This window comes from Catharus ustulatus, chromosome 5, assembly GCF_009819885.2.
Source record: "Catharus ustulatus isolate bCatUst1 chromosome 5, bCatUst1.pri.v2, whole genome shotgun sequence".
NCBI classification, from domain to species: Eukaryota; Metazoa; Chordata; class Aves; order Passeriformes; family Turdidae; genus Catharus; species Catharus ustulatus.
The window spans coordinates 22,934,168-22,954,795 of NC_046225.1; the positions used below are offsets into that span (position 1 = coordinate 22,934,168).

At 41.4% G+C, this 20,628-nt stretch overlaps 2 protein-coding genes across 4 annotated transcripts in view; one reads left to right on the plus strand and one right to left on the minus strand.

The window, feature by feature from the left end:
- Nucleotides 1-11,206, plus strand: part of NFKB1 (nuclear factor kappa B subunit 1) — a 55,612-nt gene extending 44,406 nt beyond the window's left edge. For all 3 annotated transcript variants that reach the window (XM_033059400.1, XM_033059401.1, XM_033059399.1), the window contains exons 16-24: nucleotides 1,055-1,169; nucleotides 3,220-3,421; nucleotides 5,078-5,247; nucleotides 6,055-6,157; nucleotides 6,954-7,078; nucleotides 7,905-7,971; nucleotides 8,293-8,465; nucleotides 8,600-8,777; nucleotides 10,445-11,206. In XM_033059400.1, coding sequence (XP_032915291.1) covers nucleotides 1,055-1,169; nucleotides 3,220-3,421; nucleotides 5,078-5,247; nucleotides 6,055-6,157; nucleotides 6,954-7,078; nucleotides 7,905-7,971; nucleotides 8,293-8,465; nucleotides 8,600-8,777; nucleotides 10,445-10,632 — 1,321 coding nt within the window. In that variant the 3' untranslated portion in view covers nucleotides 10,633-11,206. The remainder of the gene's footprint in view (nucleotides 1-1,054; nucleotides 1,170-3,219; nucleotides 3,422-5,077; nucleotides 5,248-6,054; nucleotides 6,158-6,953; nucleotides 7,079-7,904; nucleotides 7,972-8,292; nucleotides 8,466-8,599; nucleotides 8,778-10,444) is intronic.
- MANBA (mannosidase beta) overlaps nucleotides 9,631-20,628 on the minus strand; it is a 55,160-nt gene continuing 44,162 nt past the window's right edge. Inside the window, exons 16-18 of the mRNA XM_033059403.1 lie at nucleotides 18,693-18,950; nucleotides 11,707-16,541; nucleotides 9,631-10,021 (exon numbers count right to left, since the gene is read on the minus strand). Coding sequence (XP_032915294.1) covers nucleotides 16,317-16,541; nucleotides 18,693-18,950 — 483 coding nt within the window. The 3' untranslated portion in view covers nucleotides 9,631-10,021; nucleotides 11,707-16,316. The remainder of the gene's footprint in view (nucleotides 10,022-11,706; nucleotides 16,542-18,692; nucleotides 18,951-20,628) is intronic.

The window sequence follows — 20,628 nt, forward strand, 5'->3', positions numbered from 1 at the left end:
TTAAGGATGAGTTTAGTTTGTAAATTATCTTTTTCTATTTTTTAAAGTATCTTCTGGTTTTGACTGCTTCCCGTGTCAATTTCAGGATGACTCCTTGCCCTGAATGGCATGGAACTTTTTATTTTTCTGACAAAACTGGAAATCTCAGACTGTTCAGGTATTTCTGGAGTGGCATAACAGGCACACCAGATGTCCTGTGTTGATATTATGTGTCAGCAGCAGCTTGCTAAAAGATGAGTCTAGAAGTTGGTCAGCATCTACCAACGAAGCACTTGGCAGGTTATGTTTCAAAACAAAGGGCATGATTTCCAAATGAAAACCTAAGGTAGCAAGGCAAATGGAGCTCTGTGGGACAGAGGTGATGGGATTCATAACCTGCTTTTTCCTGCTGCCCATTGCACATCCAGCCACGCATGCTGGTGGTGAGGGACCTGCCTTTGGAGGAGTGCACAGGAAGGGCCATTGCATTAACCCAGTAGAAGTCAAGTGTCTTGTAGTGCAGTCACTCAGGTCTCAAAACAGGTGCTTTTTTGGCATGATGCCTCTGGCCACTCCTGCAAATTCTGTGGTTGTTAGTCACTTTTCTGTTTGAAAACGACATAAAGAAATACCCACAGATCTGGGGAAACCCCCAAGGGAAAATCTGCTTTGGTAGCAGAGAGGCTTGTGGAAATTCTGCAGAAAGGTTTTGACAGTAAGAAGTGTTTATCTGCTGCATAATTCAAAATATGAAAAAACAGCAAACCAGCAGGGAATCTGAGGATTTCTGAAATAATTATTTTGTGCCACACATTTTGTATATTAGCCTAGTCGTAAAGTAATGCTGAGGGCCAGCAAAAGCAATCCTGAGTTTGCTTTTGTGATTGAGGGGATAAACAGTTACTGTCTGACCTGCTTTTTTAAGTATTGGGATTCATTTTAGTGCTGGAATCATTATCTCTAATAGTCAAGTGTTTATATTAGAATGCAGTCAGATCTACAGCAAAGCCTTGAAACTTTTTTATTGAATTTGAAAACAGTGTGAATTTATTAATCTGTTTTTTGCTTGTTTCAGTGTCCTTCATTTAGCAATTATCCACCTTCACGCTGAGCTGGTGAAAAACCTCTTGGAAGTGATGCCCGATTTGAATTACAATGACATCATTAACATGAGAAATGACCTCTATCAGGTGCGCAGTTGTGGGGATAGAAGTGTTCCTGATTGTTCAGCCAGTAAAAAAGAAATTGCACAACTTGCTGTCTGTGGAAAGAGATCAGATTGAGGCAAGCAAGTTTAGAAACAAGGATATATTGGAAGGATGTGGTGGAAAGAAGAGAGCATGTTTTCACTGGTTTAGTCTCCTTTATGGTAAAAGAAGTGTCTCCATGGGTTAACTGTGGAACAGGCCAAAAAGACTAAATTCTTCAGTTCATGGCTTCAGTATTTAGCTTCTCTGTTACTAAACCAGAGGTATGGATTACAGTGTGCCAGCTCCAGGCTCCCCTGACCTTTCTGACACCGGCTAACTCAGGATCATGAATCAGTTACTTCATCATCAGCTATCTGCATGCACATGTGAAAGCCATAATAACCTATGCCCTTCCTGCACACCACATTGTATTTGTGCCCATCATGTGAACACCAAGATTTCCCTTTCATTTCTGCAGTAACTGGGAAAAGCCCATCCCCTTGTCTTTTACCTAGTAGGAAAAGAACTGGCAGGCACAGTTCTGTCTCCTCAACGGTATATAACTCAAGTTTTAAAAAGAGCTGTGAGAACCTGCCTGGAAAAGAATATCTTTTAGAGAGATTGTGCATGCCATTGAGCAGCACTCTGACACTTGTGTCTTTGTTTTGCTGTGAACAGTAAAGGCAGGTTTTAATTCTGTACAGGTAGTTCCAGAAGGTTTGACTTCTTTGTTTTCCCACATATTTTTATGTTCTTATAAAGCAAGTTTTAAATGTGGAGGCTGCTGAAAGTAAGCAGAAGATTCTGAATTGAATTCTGTGACCTGTGTTTAACAGAAACAGGAAGTAAAGCTGGGCTCTACACAGGAAAGAAATCCCTGACTACCAGAACCTTTGCAGCTCTTCCTACATTCAACTTAAACCTTAAGCCATTGATGGAAGAGAATATAGGCTTGGGCTAGAATTTTCCTTCTCTACAGACATCTGAAAGCTGACATATTCCTTAGAGATGCAGTAATTACAGTAATTTCACGATTATAAGCTGCACCATTTTGACTAAAATTTTGGTCCGAACCCGGAGGTGTGGCTTGTAATCAGGTGCGGTTGTAATCGTGAAATTACTGTAATTGCAAATGTGTTGACAGATCTATTGACAAAGCTTATTGTGCAGAGCTGGAATTAGTATTTTTTTAAAGTCCTCTGTCAATATAATCTAGATATGTAGCCTTATTCAATTTTTAAATTATTTTAGTATTGGAAATACCATTTCTCCGACCTCACATGAATGCTGACTGTTTAAATACATGCATATGTATGTTCAGTGTGATGCTGCTCATAACTGACAAGAATGCAGTATGCAACCAACCTTTGGAAGGTCCCAAAACCTCTCAGCCTGAGCGCTGCTCAGTGCTACAAGTGCATAGAAATGGGGAATGTTCAAATGGGATGAGCTAGTTCAACACACACAGCATAAATGCACAATTGTTCTGCGGTTTGACAAGTGCACTGAACTGCAGGATTTTCTCCTTTTTTGTGCAGCCATTTTGAGGGATAAGGAACTCCTGTGCCCATGGCTGCATATGATCTCTGATTCAGGAGCAAAATGAGAGCATGGTTCATTGCTAAAGGGTCTGAGTAGCGCCTGGAAAGCATGTGTGCTCCCCCCATGGCATGAGCTGGGTGATGGGGCAGCTGTGGAAGCAGGGTTGCAGTGTGTGGGGGGCACAGGGATTATCTCATTTCCTGGGTCCCTTGCACTGCAATGCTCAAATAGCCAGGTCAGTGCCCTGGCTTATAGAGTAGAAAACATCTTTGTTCCTCCCAAAGTCCAACTGCTGACATTGGCAAGGCAGCTTTTATTTCCAGTAAGTAGAAACCGTATTTGTAGTATTCAGTAGAAAAGAAGTTACACCACTCCAAAGCCAACAAACTAAAAGCTTGCAAATGTGTACAGTCTTCTCACCCTAAGAGCTTTTATGGGTTTCAGAGATTTCTGTGCAAGTGATGTAGCTGTTGCTTATCTTCTCATGGCTTGCTTCTGTCACTTGCAGACCCCCCTGCACCTGGCAGTAATCACAAAGCAGGCAAAGGTGGTGGAAGACTTGCTGAAGGCTGGAGCAGATGTCAGCCTTCTGGATCGCCATGGCAATTCTGTCTTACATTTAGCTGCTACTGAAGGAGATGACAAGATTTTGAGTCTACTCCTCAGGCATGAGAAAGTATCTCCGATGGTCAACCTCCCCAATGGTGAAGGTATGGAAAGATAATGGCTGTATTTTACACTTTCCTACTAGACAAAATCACCAGAATTCCTGCCAACACCATATTGCTACACAGAGCCTGAAAATAACATCTTTCCCTGTTCTGCATATGCTGCCCTTGGTTTTTGTGTGTCTGCAGGCACAGGTAAGAGAACACAAGTGTGTCAGTTTTCTGGTTATACAGAACAGAAAGATTGGTAATGGTCACATGACACAGTATGGATTTGAATTTTTGTCACTGTACAGTCTCTTCAATTACAGAACCTCAAGCACTGTGTTTTTCTTGCTCCTTATGCCACCTTTGGTTTTTAAAAAAAAATCCCCCCAGAAGAAAATGTCCTCCTGTCTAGTGAATGAAATCCCCTTAGAAAAATAGTTTCTGGACTAGTATTTAGAGTATCGAGTTTCATATCATATATGGTACTTTGTGACCATATAGAATTAGAGCCTGTAAAATAACCACAAAGAGACAGTTCTCCCATTTTTCAGTGCACAGAAGACTTTGTAAAATGTCTGACCTAAAACTGTCATTATGGATTCAAAAAACTCTGTTCAGTTCTTCAGAGAGAGGATTTTTTTGGTTGGGTTTTGGATGGTTGGTTTTTAAATAAAAGGCTTTATTATTATATCTCTGGTGCAGGTGTTCTTGTGTCAGGTCACTGTGACCTTACAGGATGATACTAAAAAATACCAGTTACTCTCTAGACCATTTTCTAGAAGAGATGTTCAGTAGCAGATGGGGCCAGAGTGGGGCGCCTACTTGTTTAGTACCAAGATGCAGATTTTCTTTTGAAGGCTATTCGGTTGATGAAAAAGATGCTCTGGGTGAGCTCTGTAGTTCCTGCCTTCTGTTCCACCTTGTAATCCAATTTTTTTTTCCTTGCATGGTTTTGACTCTTCAAGTTCCAATTTATGCACAAAGAACATATTTATTAACACCATTAACTTCATCCTGAGTCTCCACGTAAAGTACTGCTTTAGGGTCTGGGGCCCCCAACATAAATAAGAAGGACATGGGCTTGTTGGAGCAGGGACAGAGGAGGGTGTGAAGATGCTCACAGGGCTGTACACCTCTCCTGCAGACAGGCTGGGAGAGCTGGGACTGTTCAGCCTGGAGAAGAAAAGGCTTCAAGGAGACCTTACAGCACCTTCCAGTAGTAAAGGGGGCCTACAGGAAAGCTGGAGAGAGATATTTTACAAGGACATGTAGGAACAGGACAAGGGGGAATGGCTTTTAACTGACAGAGGGTGGGTTTAGATTAGATGTAAGACAGAAATGCCTCACTGTGAGGATGGAACTGTGAGGATGATGAGACACCGGCACAGGTTGCCCAGACAAGTTGTGGATGCCTCATTCCTGAAAGCAGGTTCAAGGCCAGGTTGGATGTGTCTTTGAGCAGCTTGGTCTGGTGGAAGGTGTCCTTGTCCATGGCAGGATTGGGGTGGAACTATATGATCTTTGAGGTCCTTTCCAGCCCAAACAATTCCATGATTCCATCATCTTTCAGTGTATAAGCAGGCAACTGCTTAGGTAACTACAGTGACTGTAACTCACTTTACAATTTTCTCATTTTGAAATTCGTTACTCTGACATTTCTGAATTTTACAAATATTAATGCAGATGATGGATGGATTTTGTTTTGTGAAGGTCTCAGTGCAGTTCACATGGTGGTGATGGCAAATAGCATGTCCTGCCTCAAACATCTGATTGCTGCTGGAGTTAACATCAATGCTCAGGAACAAAAATCTGGACGAACTGCATTGCATTTGGCTGTTGAACAAGAGAACGTCCCCTTGGCAGGCTGCCTTTTGCTTGAGGTAAGGGCAGAATTTCTTTCTTCAAGGTCTTTCCAATTACATATTTGAAAGCTGTTGACAATCCTTGAGTGCTTCAGAAAAACAGAAGTAAGGGGGAGTAGTTGAACTGGTATAATGGCAAAGTTACTGGTAACATTACTGTTTTGTTCAGCAGTGCTGATGAAGCTTCTGCCTAAGTGGAGGAATTTAGAGTTTGTGACCCTAACCTGACTGCACATGCCGTGTATAATTGGCACTGAGTCATCCTGGCAGGCACTGAAGTGAGCATGAACAAGTTCATCTCTTCTTCTCTGTGAAGTAGAACATGTATAGAGATGTGCACAGAGATGTAGTTGTGTAATCTATAAATATTTATCTCATCCTTAATATCCTTGGTATCCTTAATTCTACACCCCCCAGCTGGCTGTGTAGCTTTCCTCTGTGTTCATACATGGATGGACCACCAGCCTGGCTGCTCTTCAGATGAGCAGCAGGAGGGCAGGATTCTGTCCACACCACTCAGACTCCAAAGGCCATGGGCAATCCGATGGCAGAACTTTTACAGGGGATGCAAAGTGACTTTTATCTACCTGACCTATTTGGAGATACACACTGTGCCTCCTGCTCTAACACTGGAGCACACTACCACCATATGCATTCAGACTGTTGTGGTTACTTTCTAATTCCTTCTTTTCAGGCAACAATTAAGAGTTTTTATGCAACCAGACAGGAATGGTGCTTACTTGCACAGTAGCAGTGTTTATGCTGACATGAGCCTCTACATTGTACAAATTTCCTTTTTTTTTTTGCGATTCAATAAAAACTTAGGGTGATGCAGATGTGGACAGCACTACATATGATGGGACAACTCCACTTCACATAGCAGCTGGAAGGGGCTCAACAAAATTGGCAGCAGTTCTCAAAGCAGCAGGTATGGAAAGAGATCTTTGCTGAAGACTTTTCTTTCACAGTGACAATTCACGTTAGAAGGCTGAAAGCAGAAAAGAATGTACCAGTGAACTTGTTTAATGGGTGGAGGAAGTCAAATGTTAAAAGCAAGAAGGCCTGAATTTCCTCAGAAAGTTCTGCTCTGAGGTGCTATACTGATCATTCTTCAGCACCATCTAATGGCTAGAAAGGCAAATTGTGTTGGTCAAAAAAAATCTCTTGAGGACTTTGGGAAGTTGAGTTATGTTTTGTGGCTTTTATAGCTGAAGAAGTGGAGAAAAGACCTTCTTATGTATCTGGGATAAGTCTTGGACTGCTTTACAAACAAAAAACCCAAAAAAAACCCCACAAAACCCATCACTGAAGCATGAGCTTGTTATGATCTCCAATTTGCTGTCACTTTGGAAGAAATAGTTTGTATGTATTTATTGGAACATTTTGTCAGTTGTATTTAAGCCTGATTTTTCTCCTTTGAAACAGAAACACAAGCCTCCCATTGCTGAGGCTGTCTGCTTGGTGTTTTAAAAGCACCCCCACTTTGTCTGACGCTCTAAAAAGCAGCACCACCATCCCTTCATCACATGTATGCTGTGCTGCATGAGGCAGGGTGGGACTGGAAGTCAGTGGATTCAACCAGAGCTCGCTCTTTGGGCCGTAACACTCTGCTTATTATTTTTTCCCCTCTTTATAATGGAGAGTAGCATTATACAGAGATGTGACAGCATTTAAATGTAATTGATAGAAAGGGCTACTTGAAGCCCCCCCGACTTGTTTTTCAGGTGCAAATCCTCACATTGAGAACTTTGAGCCATTGTTTGATTTAGATGATGTGAAAGATGGTGAAGATGATGATGAAGGGATTGTGCCTGGAACAACACCACTGGATATGGCAGCCAACTGTGAGGTAGGTGACCTGTTTTTTCTTTTAGTTTTTTGTTTTTCTAATCACAAAGGACCGTTCAGCTCTCTCAGCCAGCTCCTTTCACTGCATCCACAATTATTTCAATTAATTTGGCTAATTTGCCATCAGAAATTAAGCTAATTCAGCCATAAAACTCCCCTGATGAAACAGCACTGGAAGAAAGTTCCACTGAACTGGCTAATGCTGCTGAGCGGAAATGACCAGGCTGTTCCTGAAGTATCTGCACTACAGTCTTCAGTGTGGGGCAGTATATACCTGGGTGGGCAGCTTGTGTTTGAATGCCTGTTCTTCAGTGGGTTTGTTTGCTGAGTGTTCTTCAGAATTGCAGCCTGTATGTGGTGGGAAAATGCACTCCTGTATTCTACCCAAACAGTGATTAAGCTGATTATTGTGGATTTGGCTTGGTGTGAGTGTAAAGGATAATCAGTCAGCATCTCCCATCATCTGGAGCTGGGGAGTGGTACCAGTCTTAGGTGAAAATCTAACCCAGGCTTTGTTTTAAATGACTAGTTGCAGACAGGCAGCAGCTCCTTGCTTAATCTCTGCTGCTGCCATTTATTTACTGCCAAGATTTCCTCTGTGTCTTGGAAACAGTTGCCAGATGACACAGCTTAAAATAAAGGGAGATGAACTTCTCAAGATTTCTGCCTTAAGTTTAGCACAGGTTTTGTACAGTATCCTTAGTCATGCTGAGCTTGGGAGAGGAAAAAAATGCTGATTTACAGATGTAACTTTATACAACACTGCTGAAACTTAATGGACACTAACCAGATTTCTGCTAAATACTGACTTTAATGTATTCTCTTAGGTGTATGACATATTAAATGGCAAACCCTATGAATCAGCAGAGGTTTTGGAGGACTTACTCACACAAGGTAACACCTATAAAGACTTGACAATATCCCTCTAATAACTGAGTACTGAAACTGCAATGGCAGAAGACATTGCCCTGCAACAGCTTGTAACTGAGCTGGTGAGAGAAAAGATGCCCTTCCATCCCCTTGCACAAAGAATTAGCATGATACCCTCAAGAAGTCTCAAGGACGGGAAGTACATTTGCAGTATTGCAGCAATACATTACTAAATGCTGGGATTGGACTCTCAAATAGTCTTCAGTTTGGTTTTGTTTCTTCTTAAAAATGAACTGGTGCATGATTTGTATAAATAATAAACTAACTTATTTCTCTGTTCCCCAGGACATTTGAGAGAGCTGAATGAGAATTCTAAGATGCAGCTTTACAAACTATTGGAATTGCCTGATCCAACCAAAAACTGGTCCACCCTAGCACAAAAACTGGGTCTTGGCATACTTAATAATGCCTTCAGGTTGAGCCCTTCCCCATCAAAGACTCTGCTGGATAACTATGAGGTAATGTGCTGTAACAGGTTATAAAGAACATTCACACACGTGCAGAATCTTGTCCTCCTGTACAGTGAGACAGTGCAGCCCTACAGTTTTAGCCAGCCTGGATGGTGCTCAGCATCTGATGTCTGCTTTTTCAGGTTTCTGGCGGTACAGTTCAAGAGCTGATCATGGCTTTGCGACAGATGGATCACACAGAAGCCATAGAAATAATTCAGGAAGCACTATCCATCTCACACAGACCATCTCCCCTGGAGCACAGTACAGCAAAAGCTCTTCCATCATCATCACCACTCACTTTTGCAAATGGAGAGACAGGTAAAACTGACAGCAAAATATGAAGAGCTTTAAGACTTCAGTTCTCCCTTCCCACTCTATCTAGGACTGCTTATAGATTGCACCTTCTTGCACCCACTGCTTCACCTGCTTGCTGGTTTCAGAAATATTCTACTATTCTATTCTATATTCTGTGTCCCCTCTCATCACAGATACCTGTTAGGCATAGGAAAGAGAGGAAAAATGGACCACTTGAATCAGCATGCATGCATCGCAGTACTCATTAGACTGCTGCCCCCTGCTAAAACCAGACACCTGCCATTTGCTAATGGTAATGCTTGGATGTTCTGAGAGTATAGGCAATTATCTCCGAGGTGTGTACAAGTGCCATTAGCTTTTGACATTTTTTTCCCCCCTCATGGATGGATAAACAAAAATGTTTTGGGCTCCTAAACTTCTTGGTAAGACTTCAGCATTAAATTTCTCCTTCCACAATGTGTAGCACTCCAAAATGGCCCAGTGTAGGCAAAGAAATTGGGGATGGGTTAGGTTACACAGGACCTCAAGCAGTCCTGCTCAGAGCAGAGCCAGTGGAACATGACATGAGGCTGCCCATGTTCTGTCCAGTTGAGTTCTGAGCATCTTCAGTGATGGAGGTCCTACAGTGGTTTGGGGCAGGGAACTCTTAGTACTAAGAGAAAATTAGAATTTGTGAGAAGTTTGACATCAGGGCTGTTCAGTGTTTGCTTGGCCACGTTTAGTAAAAAAAACCTTTGTTTTTTCCTGTTCAAACACCAGTAGTGATGCCTGTAGCCTAATGTGCAAACTTACACCCTGTATAAAAATACTGTAGTTATTTCTGGTAAGAAAAAAAGAAACACCAGAGGTCACTCCATTTCAGTCTAACATTGCAGTTTATTCTCTATAGAAAACTGTTTGGTCAGTCATGGAATAAACCTTCACACCCATCCAAAAATGGCTTGTACACATATTGCCCCTTTAGATTCATGTTGAAGGGTAAGAGGGGTTCTACTCCCTCTGCAAAATGAATGGAGGGCATCACATAATTTATTTTAAGATGTTTGTTTAGAAAAACAAGACTGAACTCTTAAGATACCACCACTGGTTTAGTCACATTGATCCCACATTCTACCTTCAGTTTCAGCTCTTGCAGTCAGGCACTCCTTCTGTGGATCCTGTACAGCTGATAGATGCTACTGACTTGTTCCTATTTCGGGGTGACTTACTTGATGAAAGCTCTTCCAATGTTTGTCTCAAAAATAAATCTGTAAGTTGAAATAATGTGAATTAAAAGCCTCATCCTGGAGCTGCACACTTGCACAGAGTGGGACTCTGAGAACCTTTTGCCATGTGACCACCACAGCTGGGCAGAGTTCTGACCTGAGTGCAGCGACAGCATTAATGGCAGCAGAGCATCAGGCTTCTCATCCCATCCAAGCTCCACCTGCAAGCTGATGTCTTCCACCAGTACATCAAATCACATGCTTTGGTGGCCTGGAGACACTCAGCACAGCTTTTCCTATTATAATACCTCATGTTAGAGTTATTTTCCTACAAATATATTCCTATAGAATATATATTCCTAGAGAATAGCTTAATCCTTTTGGTTTGTATTCCTTAAGCTTTTCTTAAAGCAACCTTGCTCAAGCCACACAAATGATGATGTTTCCCTTTTCTCTGTCCATCAGGTGAGCTCGATAATAGCAGATTCCAAGACACCGAAAGTACATGTGACAGTGGTGTGGAGACCTCCTTCCGCAAGCTGAGTTTCACTTACTCAGACTCTCTGAACAGCAAGTCCTCACTAACACTTGGCAAAATGGCCCTGGGCTATGGACATGAAAGTTCAGGGCAAAGCAACTACATAGCTGACTAGTGATCTTCAATTAGCAATGTGCAGTTACAGGAACAAATGGGACATTTCAAATGACATCAGTGTCATCCTGGCCAGAGGGAAGGGAACTCACAACCAAAAGTGCACTGGACAATCCCACCTGAACAAATGGCAACTGCAGCATGTGACTCCTGGCCACTGATTTCTTCCTCAAGTACATTTAATTGTGTTCATTTACAAGCCATTTACAATAACCAGGGCTCCTCTGCTGCATTAATACACAGGACTGGACGCTGTGAAAGACTTGACTGAGCTTTCCTGGTCTGTGAAGATTTTTTACAGATCAAAAAGAAGTTGTTAATGCATAATACAAACTTACTAAAGAGTTTAAGCACACGAGCAAGAGGATACAGTTTCTAGCTGCTCTCTTTGTAATTGCTGCAGCACAGTTGCATGCAAACAGCTTATAAAAATAGCTGGCAAAGAAAAATCATTAATCACAACAGTGACAACTCAAGAGAAAAAACAGAATCCTAAAAGAATCCTGTATATTTCAAATAATGTATTTAAACTTAACTTTGGTGCCTTTTATTCAAATTTTTTTTCAAGTTTGGCATTTTCCTACTTGTAAATAATTTTTTAATATCTGATCCTTTTTGAAATGGCGTGCTTTTAAAATGCTTATTTTTATTTTACTTTTATAATAAAACACAAAAATTAATTCTCCTGTCTGTACCTGCTGTGATTTTTGCATTACTTTTCAAGTAGAGGTATTGAAGATTTAGCATCTCGATTTTAGCCATTGATACAAAATCATGCTGAATTCTTTGAGATTAAAGCCTCTGCCTTGTTTTACCATTTCTCATTATGGCAGCAGAGAATCAATGACACTGACACCAACTATTTAGTGTCTCACGAAACTCAGATGAGACAGCTCTCCTTTGGGCTGTCTAGAATCTCCTGTAGTCATTGTGTTCATGAGCAGTGTTTCTTCTTGTCTGACATCAATTCTGAGATGGTGAGTGTCCTGTTATTGATGTTGACCCAACTAAACAGAACAGGCATCAGAGTTCATAGTGAAAAAGCCAAGAGGGGCATTGTACCATTGTCACTTACTTCTAGCCAATTTTTGTGGCAGAAAGATGGAGCATTGACAGGGTGGTTCTTAGCTCCGCTCAGTTTTCAGTAACGTGGGTGTCACTCCTGAGAAAATGAATCAAGATAAACCCTGAGAATGGTTATGTTTAAACTGGTAGTCGTTGTAAATAATTATAACTATGAGTAATGAAAAAAACCTTGCGAAGTAATTTTATAATCCAGCTGAATTATTGAGAATGTTAATTACTTCCAGAGAAGATTTGGTAAAAGTGCCATTCTTTCTTTTCAGTTCTTGTATGTATAACCTTCATCTAGGCAGTGTCTAAGGCATATAGATTTTTGTTCAATTAATGTACTTCTCCGGTGTTCTCTTTGTATTCCAGCTCTAATAGAAAGAGGCAAAGGTTCTCATATTCCAGAAGTAGAGGAACATTTTGAGCACTAGGAGAGCTGCTGTTCACCTTCTGCTTACACAGAATTTTCAGCACAACTCAGGGGGCTGGCAGAGATTTTTACTGAGGTTTCTACAATCTTGCAGATCACCAAGGCACCCTGGTTGTTATTCACACCTTTTAGCTTTAGTTCTGACCAGATCTGCTTTTAACCTACTAGGAGACACCTGGATCTGTATTTCCTTAAAGCAGTTCATGATGCTTCATGAGACGTTGCATAACAGCTGTTTATCAGGTTAGTGATCATGCACAGCAGGTCCCCTAGGCCCTCTGTATTGCAGTGCCTTAAGTGACAGTCTGGCAGCTTCTTAGTTTCAGTGTATTTAATAAAAAAGGATTTAATCCTTTTAGGTTTTTTCCCCTTTGTTAAGAGATAGAAAAATACTACCGAGAGCATCTGTCTACATCTGGTTTATAGAGAGAAACCTCCAAACTTAATCTGCAGGTGCACTGGAATAGAGCTCGCTCAGTTGTTCTGCTACTCTACTGCAGCAATAAACATCATACTTATGGAATGCAACAAGTTGTGACAGCAGATCCCTTCAGATCTTCTCTACATTTGATGTGAAATGAATTATTCAGAAAGTTAAACTGCCCTTGATTTTAGATTGGCTGCTACAGTTGTACATTTCCTGGAATCATCTTGACATGTATTTAAAAACTTGAAATCACTGGTAAGTGGGAGCTCTAGCAGCATTCTGAGATTCTGTGGACTAACTGCAGGAAGGATAAGAATCTTACCTACATGTAGTGGTGTATGAACTGTCTTTTCTCCCTTGCCTGGGAAAGTAAAATGCCTTTTTCATACATTTAAGAAAAAAGATACGTTCTCCTTGCTTCCCCCAGGTACAGGGACAGGAATGGTGGTGCCCACTTGCTAGCTCAGTGTGCAGGGCTCAGTACTCACCCACCACCCACAGCTTCTGGTGTTTCTGGATGATCATGTCTTGAAATAAAACAGTTCTAGAGTAATGGCCAATGGTGCAGTCCAAACTTTTACTGGCTTCAAAAGATTCCTACAGCAAAAGACAACACAAGTTAATCACGAAGGAACTGATTTTCTCTGTTCAGCATTATGAGTAGCCATTAGAGCCAGGCTGGAGTATGTTCTTCCAAGGCTGCAGAGGCTTCCCATGGTCTCATTTAAACCTAACTGCTATAGGATTTTTTAGCCATCCAGTCACCTTTGCCATATGCACAACACAGAAGAGTACTAGCTCAGGTACTTAAAGGCCTCTATTGACTGACTCTACTTCTTACAGAGACGGCCTTTTTAATTTAAGTTTTGGTTTTACACACTAATTAAATTATTTTGGGGCTTTCGTTTTGCCACCCTGTAACACCTGACTGGAAAGCAAAGTTATGTAAACACAACTCTTAGATTGCAACCTGTCCCGAAAATTTCAAACCATGAGTTCTTGGTTCCCTAAGAGAGTAAGACAACAGCAATTCTGACAATAAAAAGGCTGGCTTGTGAGCTTCAAAACCCAGCTCTCGTGTACTGAAAACAAGAAATTCATTAGCCCATTTCTCTGCTCCTGACACTGTTTCAAGTCACTGAAATGGTCTCTGCTACACATCCCCAAAACCAAAAGGGAACTAATAGAAGTAAAAGTACTGAAGAAAGACGTGCCTCTGAGGCAGAAAAGTTTGTCCAGACCACAAGGTATGCAAAGAGCAGGTAACAAGAAAGACTGACAGAAAATTGTGAACACTTCCTTGGAGAGCAATTTTTAGGCACATTTGCATGCTTCTTTCGCATGCTTCTTTCCTGGAGAAGATGCAGAATGTGAAAAAGCTTCCAAGGACATGCTCCAGTAAACTGGAGCAAAATAAATCATCTTGTGCGGCAGAAAGTATGAACAAAAAGGTGCCCTCTAAAGCTCAAAATGGCCTGTGCAAGCCCAAAATGTGTTCACAGCCAAATCTCAGCCTGAGAAAGGTTTTAGGACAACAGATCAGCCAATACCATACAGTGTTCTTCCCAAACCTGCTCTCAACTGTTCTGGAAGGGCATTTGTAATGGGTGTGGGGCACTCTGCTGCTTTTGCCATCAGTGGAGAACAGCCCAGACAGGCCTGGGAGTAAACAAACTCAGTGGTCCTTAACAAGACATTACTGCAAGGCAGCACCCTGGAAGAACACTGACAGGCCAGTCCCCTCTACTGCTGCTCCCAACAAATAATGTAATGACACTGAGGACAAGCACCAAGATATGTACCAAATGCCTTTCCTAATGCTCCTGCTGCCAAACCCCCCTCAGACAGAACTGGCAATACAGGTGCTGCTGAAGCTGTAACAACACTCAGCTGGCAAGATGGATGTGTTGATAGGGTAGGAGTGTTGCCTTCCTATCTCTGCCCTGATCTGAGACAAAGGCAGAACAATGTAACCAAGTGCAGCACAGGACGCCACTGCGACAGTACCAGGGGAAATGGTTAATCAAAGCACACCTTACAGTCACTGCTGCATGGAGAGAGAACAGCTTCTATAAATACACACCTACTACAACACCAGGAAACCAAAACAACATATTAAGGATATTAAAACAATATTGGAAGTCAACCTTCCCCTTTAAATTCTGTCTGGGGTTCAAGCACTTGGCTTAAGCAATTGTTAATGTTTCAAAATGGCACCTAGTGCTGAATTAAAGATTTTCAGCAAAAAAGAATGGAGCTACTCCTTAGGGAGCTCCTGACCTTCAAAAACAGCAATAATTTTAAAAATTGCCCAAACCTTGCTATGTCAATCTGGGAATTGCAGAAAACAACAAGGAAATAAATAACAGAATGCTGTTATGTATAGCTGTGCTGGTAGACTTCATTTGCACAGCCACTTCATCACTTTTTAATCAGCTCTTTTCTACGTATCTCAAACTCCACTCAGATGCTGAGATGAACAAATATCACTGACCTCCAGACAGGCCTCTTGATTATCTTATACAAGTGATTACTCCAAAGTTCTATTTATTTAACACTATTAAGTACTATTTTGAAATTCTAGCCAGATGTTGCTAGAAGAGACGTCTCTCCATCAATGTACAAGAAAGACGCCAAGAGACTTGTCCTTTTCTTAATACACTGCAGCAGTACATATTGATCATATTTTCTCCACATTTTTTCATTCTTACCTTATATTGACCTTATTGCTGCTTTCATTCCAGGTCACCAAAAAAACTGAAGAATTTTTTTGGTATTGTTGGCCCATGACACCTCTCAGAACAACTTTTTAATTTCCTTTGTCAATGCCTGCATTTGCTAAGTTTTACTCATGACTCTAATTTTTACCTATTTTTTTTACAAAATTTATACACATACACATCCATATTTTGATTGTTTCCATGTCTTCTTTCAGGTAGGACTAGTTTTGAACCAGATGCAACTGCAGTTAGTTATTTTGGTGACCCAATAAAGCATTTGTAAGGAACTCTCACTTATCATTTCCCTTTTATCTGTAAGTTCTTCCTCTTGCTCAGGAGTATTTTGGTTAACATCAAAGCATCAGTCAACATGCCCATCTCTCTGCCCATCAGAAGTGCAATCACAACTGAAATCCACCCCCAGCCTGAGTTCTCCAATGGAACACACAACTGCTCCGGCATGTGCTCCGAACCCCCACATCTCCAGCAGGTATCGCCCACGTGCTGCTTTTAAGACACTGATGGACATCAGTGGCAGAGCTCGCTCAAACTCCACCCTACTGGAGCTGATTCTGCTTTGCAGGAAAATTATTATTTGCTTGGGTGGACAGAGTATCCTTGCGGAACTCCAGCAAGATCCCAGCTGCGTTTCAAACCATGTCTGACAGAGAAGCCAAATGCTTAGCAACCTGCCCATTGAGTGGCTCGGTGGCCTACTGGGGGTAGTCCCAGCTTCACTCCCTCCTTCTCCCTTGGAATGCCCCAGCATACCTTGCTGTTATCCTAAAATGAATTACCACTTACAGCATAGTGAAACTAGGAAAAAATATGGATGTGCTTTCAATACACCACATATATTATATGCAAGCTTTGCTGTTGGGATCTTTACATTGAACCAGCAGTTAAAATTCACATGACAGGAATAGACAGTATGTTCTTCAGCCAGCTCAAAGTGTATGTCACTTCAGCTTCAGTCAAATTCTTCTCGTTTTCTTTTCTCCTGTTTCACTCATTATCTAGAAGGAAATGAAGTAGTCTCAGACAATGTCCAGTAGAGAGGTCAAGATGAGTGAACTTTCTAGCTCTTCAACACTGGTAGGTTCCCAAGGATAAAACACAATCACTTTCTTCTTTTCAGTCATGAGGAAACCATTATCACTAAATCTGCCTTTTATACTCCCTACATCCAGAGTAACAAAAGGAGCAATTGCAGTGGTCTGAAGAACAAAAATATAAGTATCATCTTGTTGGGATACAGAGACCTGAAAGAGAAATAAAAAAACTCTATTATAGAAAAAAAAATATGTGTTAAAGATGTCCCCAGTTCCACCCAAATTGGGAAAGACCTGCATGTCAGTAGAACAGGCTAAATAACCACATTTGATCAAAATTAATATTCTTCATATGTAAGAATCATGCAAAAATTGCAAATTTTACTAGAGCTTTCCTACAGAATACTACAGATTGTGAAAAAAAAAGCCAAGAAGTATTATCACTTTGCTATTTTCTTATGAGAATAACTGAATAAATGGCAATCTGACTCCTACATAGTACTGGTATCCCATAGTTACTGCAATGAAGGAGATATGTCCTTTCACCAATGCTTCACTCAATTTACCAATTCATACATAACAGAAATACAAGAAGCAAAATATGGTAAAAATCCCAGTGAGACTGAAAGTCATCTCATCTTAATGCATGATGGCAGTGAAGCCCTTATACCTCATTTAGTAAAATACAGAAAAAAATAATTGTAAAATATCAGGTCAAGGTATAATGCTTTATATTAAGTTCTATCAGTACTTAAATTTCAGAGACACTTAAAATCCTAACCAGGATGCATTTTCATGCAGCACTCCCCATTCACCATAATGAAAGACTATGTTACATAACTTTCAAATACCAATTAACCATCTATAAAAAGAGGAAAAATTACAGTTGATGCAGACATTGTGTTCCGGCTACAAGAAAAGCAACACTATTCATTTTTGAGAAAAAGCACACATCCTCTACACATGTTGTTTCCTGAAGAAATACTAATGCTTTTGATGCTTTATAATGCTGTAAACAGTAGCTCTTGGATTGGCAATGTATTTGAAAGTCTAGTTAGTTTATTAGTAACTAAGTATAAACCTACCAGCCTCTTGCAAAACAGTAATTTTATTAATCACAGCTGTATTTCTTAAAATGACAACTTTGCATTTATCCTTGCTACCTATCCTTATTAGTTAGTATTGCAAAGACAACACAGTTACAAGATAAAGGAATGAAATTTTCCAAAATGCTCCAGTTGCAGAGTTTTTCTTATTGATGATATCATCCCTAAACCAAAAAAACAAACAAAAAAACCACCCCACAGCATGACTCAGACTCCAGATTGTACCACCAGATGAAAAAAAAAATTAAGACAGGCTGATTTCTTTTCTTTGTATACTCAGGAGGCAGGCTGCGCTGTGGTGACAGAGATAAGAAAGGAAAATCTGGCCCATTTTCTTTTTGTAAAGCAATTATGCTGGTCCAGATTCAAAGAGATTAGACCTCTATTTCCCCCTTGTTATTTTAGCAGTAAAGAGCAAAGCTGCAGTTTGAGAGCCAAATGTGAGAACACAAAGGTCCCCATCCTGCCCATCTGATGATTAAGAATTTTCCAACAAGATGTATATGCTAAGAACTGAGGCTTAACAAAATGTTTGTGTGGACACACACACAGGGCATGCATGCTCTCTATACATACAGCAAGCTTGCTAGGAGCAGAAGAAATCTAGGAAAAAGTAGCAAATTGACTAAATAACAGTGTTATACAACACTGATGCTTTTTGTGTCCGGAGACTGACACACTTGCCAGTTATTAAGAAATCATCACTATTCAGCAAATCAGAACCCTTACTGGAGGGCAGGGATTTGAAGGAGGAGGAAAGGAGCATGCAATACTGCATGTTAGCAATGTTACACTGATCTGAGAGCATGAGCACTTCCAGAGGAAATACTGCTGACAATAATGCACCCCACAGTAACTGAACTAAGATCCCCAATCCTGATACACAGTTCTGTCTGCAAGCCAGAACACTTGACACAATGCTATTTGAAGTCTACGGACAAAGAGAAAGAAAAGAGGAATGCTGCAAGGTGGGAGACAATCTAAAAAAACAAAAGGGAGACTTCATTATTTTAAACAGAACAAAGCCCAGACAAAAAACTACAAACAAATAAACCCCACATTTATTTAGATACACATCTAGTGACACCAGAAATAATCTGATTTTGAACTTTTTGAACTCAACCTGGAAGCCAGAATAGCAGCAACTAAGGAGATAGAACATTCAGCAGAATCAGACACTGCACTGCCGGCAAACAATTCAAAACAGTAAGATTAGCAAAACCAAATACAGTAATTTAGCATGATTGATGCTTACACTAAGCTGGGTCTTTTCTAATCCCACAGCATCCTTGAATGATGAAAGGAAGTAATGGTTTGTAGGACTCTGGAGCCCATCTTCTCCCACAAGAGAGAAAGTAATAACACAGCTTTTCCTGGTACAATTTCTGCATCTTTCCAGAAGGTCACTGATGGACTCCTTGTAGATGGGGACAGCACTCTGTGCTTTAGCAATCACACCTTCTTCGTCAAGGGTGCAGACAGGCTCCAAAGAGCTCCAGGCATGCACAAGAACCTATCAAGCACATAGAGAGAGCACAAAGCTTAGAAGACAGGCTATATCTGTGAAAACAATGCAGCATCCTAGATTTCAGATTGCTCATTAAAACAGATGTTGTTCTGATAGCACCAGCTGATTTCCACCTAGCAAGAAACTACACAATAGATATGGCATAAAAATTGGATCGTTCCAAAAACCTAACAAGAGGTCCATTTCGAACAGTCTGGAGCTGATCTTGATCTGCAAGAGTTTTTTGTTTTCTCCAGGCTTCTTGAGAGGAAGAGATTGCCAAGTCCTGCCAAGGGAATGCTGGGATGCTGGGAAATGGAATTATTGAGTGACTAATTTGTTGATTCTTTTTCCTCCCTTCCTGGATTAAAAAAAAAAAAACTCAAACAAAGGATTTTCTTGAGATTGCTCAGCGTTATCTGATGTAACCCAGCTCAGTATGCTAGAGCTTCTGCATAATCTCTCTTGAACAGAAGCAAGCTCCATCATCTTAAAAGGGATTACAAAGGTTATACTAACAGAGCAAAATACATTCACAGTTCATGCATTATGAATATACCCTTTTTAAATTAAGTACTTAATTACGTACTTAATGAGAATTACAACATTCTATTTCATAAATTTCAGTTATTTTTTGCCTTAACACGAGTGTGTAGTCAGGAACAGATCTTAACAGATCTTCTTTCAAGAGTTAAGTTCCAAATCTTCCTAAAGTGCAATATACAGTATTCATCAAAACTATCCTACTGCCAGCACATCTCTGATGGTATCAGAAAACCTGAATTTATTTCTGTTAGAATAACTCAGACCAGAAACGAACAAATTCATTAAGTGCAGTCCTACTCCAAGAACTGACTATCCAGAAATGGCAACCATTTTCTGTACCGTATATTATTCCATATAAGCAACCTTATAAATCTGAAAATCCATGGAAGTCCATCAGACAGAGCAATGATACAGGAGTTGACACACTCATATGACTAGTTCCAAAATTACAGTAATTTCACGAATACAAGCCGCACTGTTTTGACTAAAATTTTGCTCCCACACCGGAAATGTGGCTTACACTCAGGAGCAGCTAATATGTGAATAATTTTCTGACATTTCAAACCCCGGAAGTGCAAACCGAGGTGCCGAGTCGAGCAACCTGCCAGTAAAACCCGGGACTGCATGATTGCTACAAATTGGTTACTCTGTTTCACGGCGGGTGGAGCCAGGCACGGGGTGGAGGAAAGGCGGGGGATTCCCTCCTTCAGGCAGCGCAGCCCAGAGGAGAGATGGGGGGCCCCCTCCTGCTAGCCCCGCAGCTCAGGGGGATGTGGGGGCTCCCTCCTGCTGGGCCCGTGGCTTGGGGGGAGGCGGGGGACTCCCGTCCCCTCCTGCCGTCACGGCCGTGGGTGCCAGCGGGCTCCATCCCCACCTCCCACCACCGCCGCGGGTGCCGGTGGGCTCCATGCCCCCCTGCCACCGCGGCACAGCACTGGGTCGGGGCGAGCGAGCCCAGTGGCGGCGGCGGCTGGCTCCAAGCGACCCCGCCGAGCAGCAGTGCCGAGCTGGGCCACCTGGCCCCATCGGCAGCCCCGAATCCTCACGGCCCAAGCCGAGCCAGTAAACCCCGCCATCCCACAATTCTGTTACTATTTGGCAACTTTGTTGCACGCAGGTCCTCGCTGCAAACGACAGA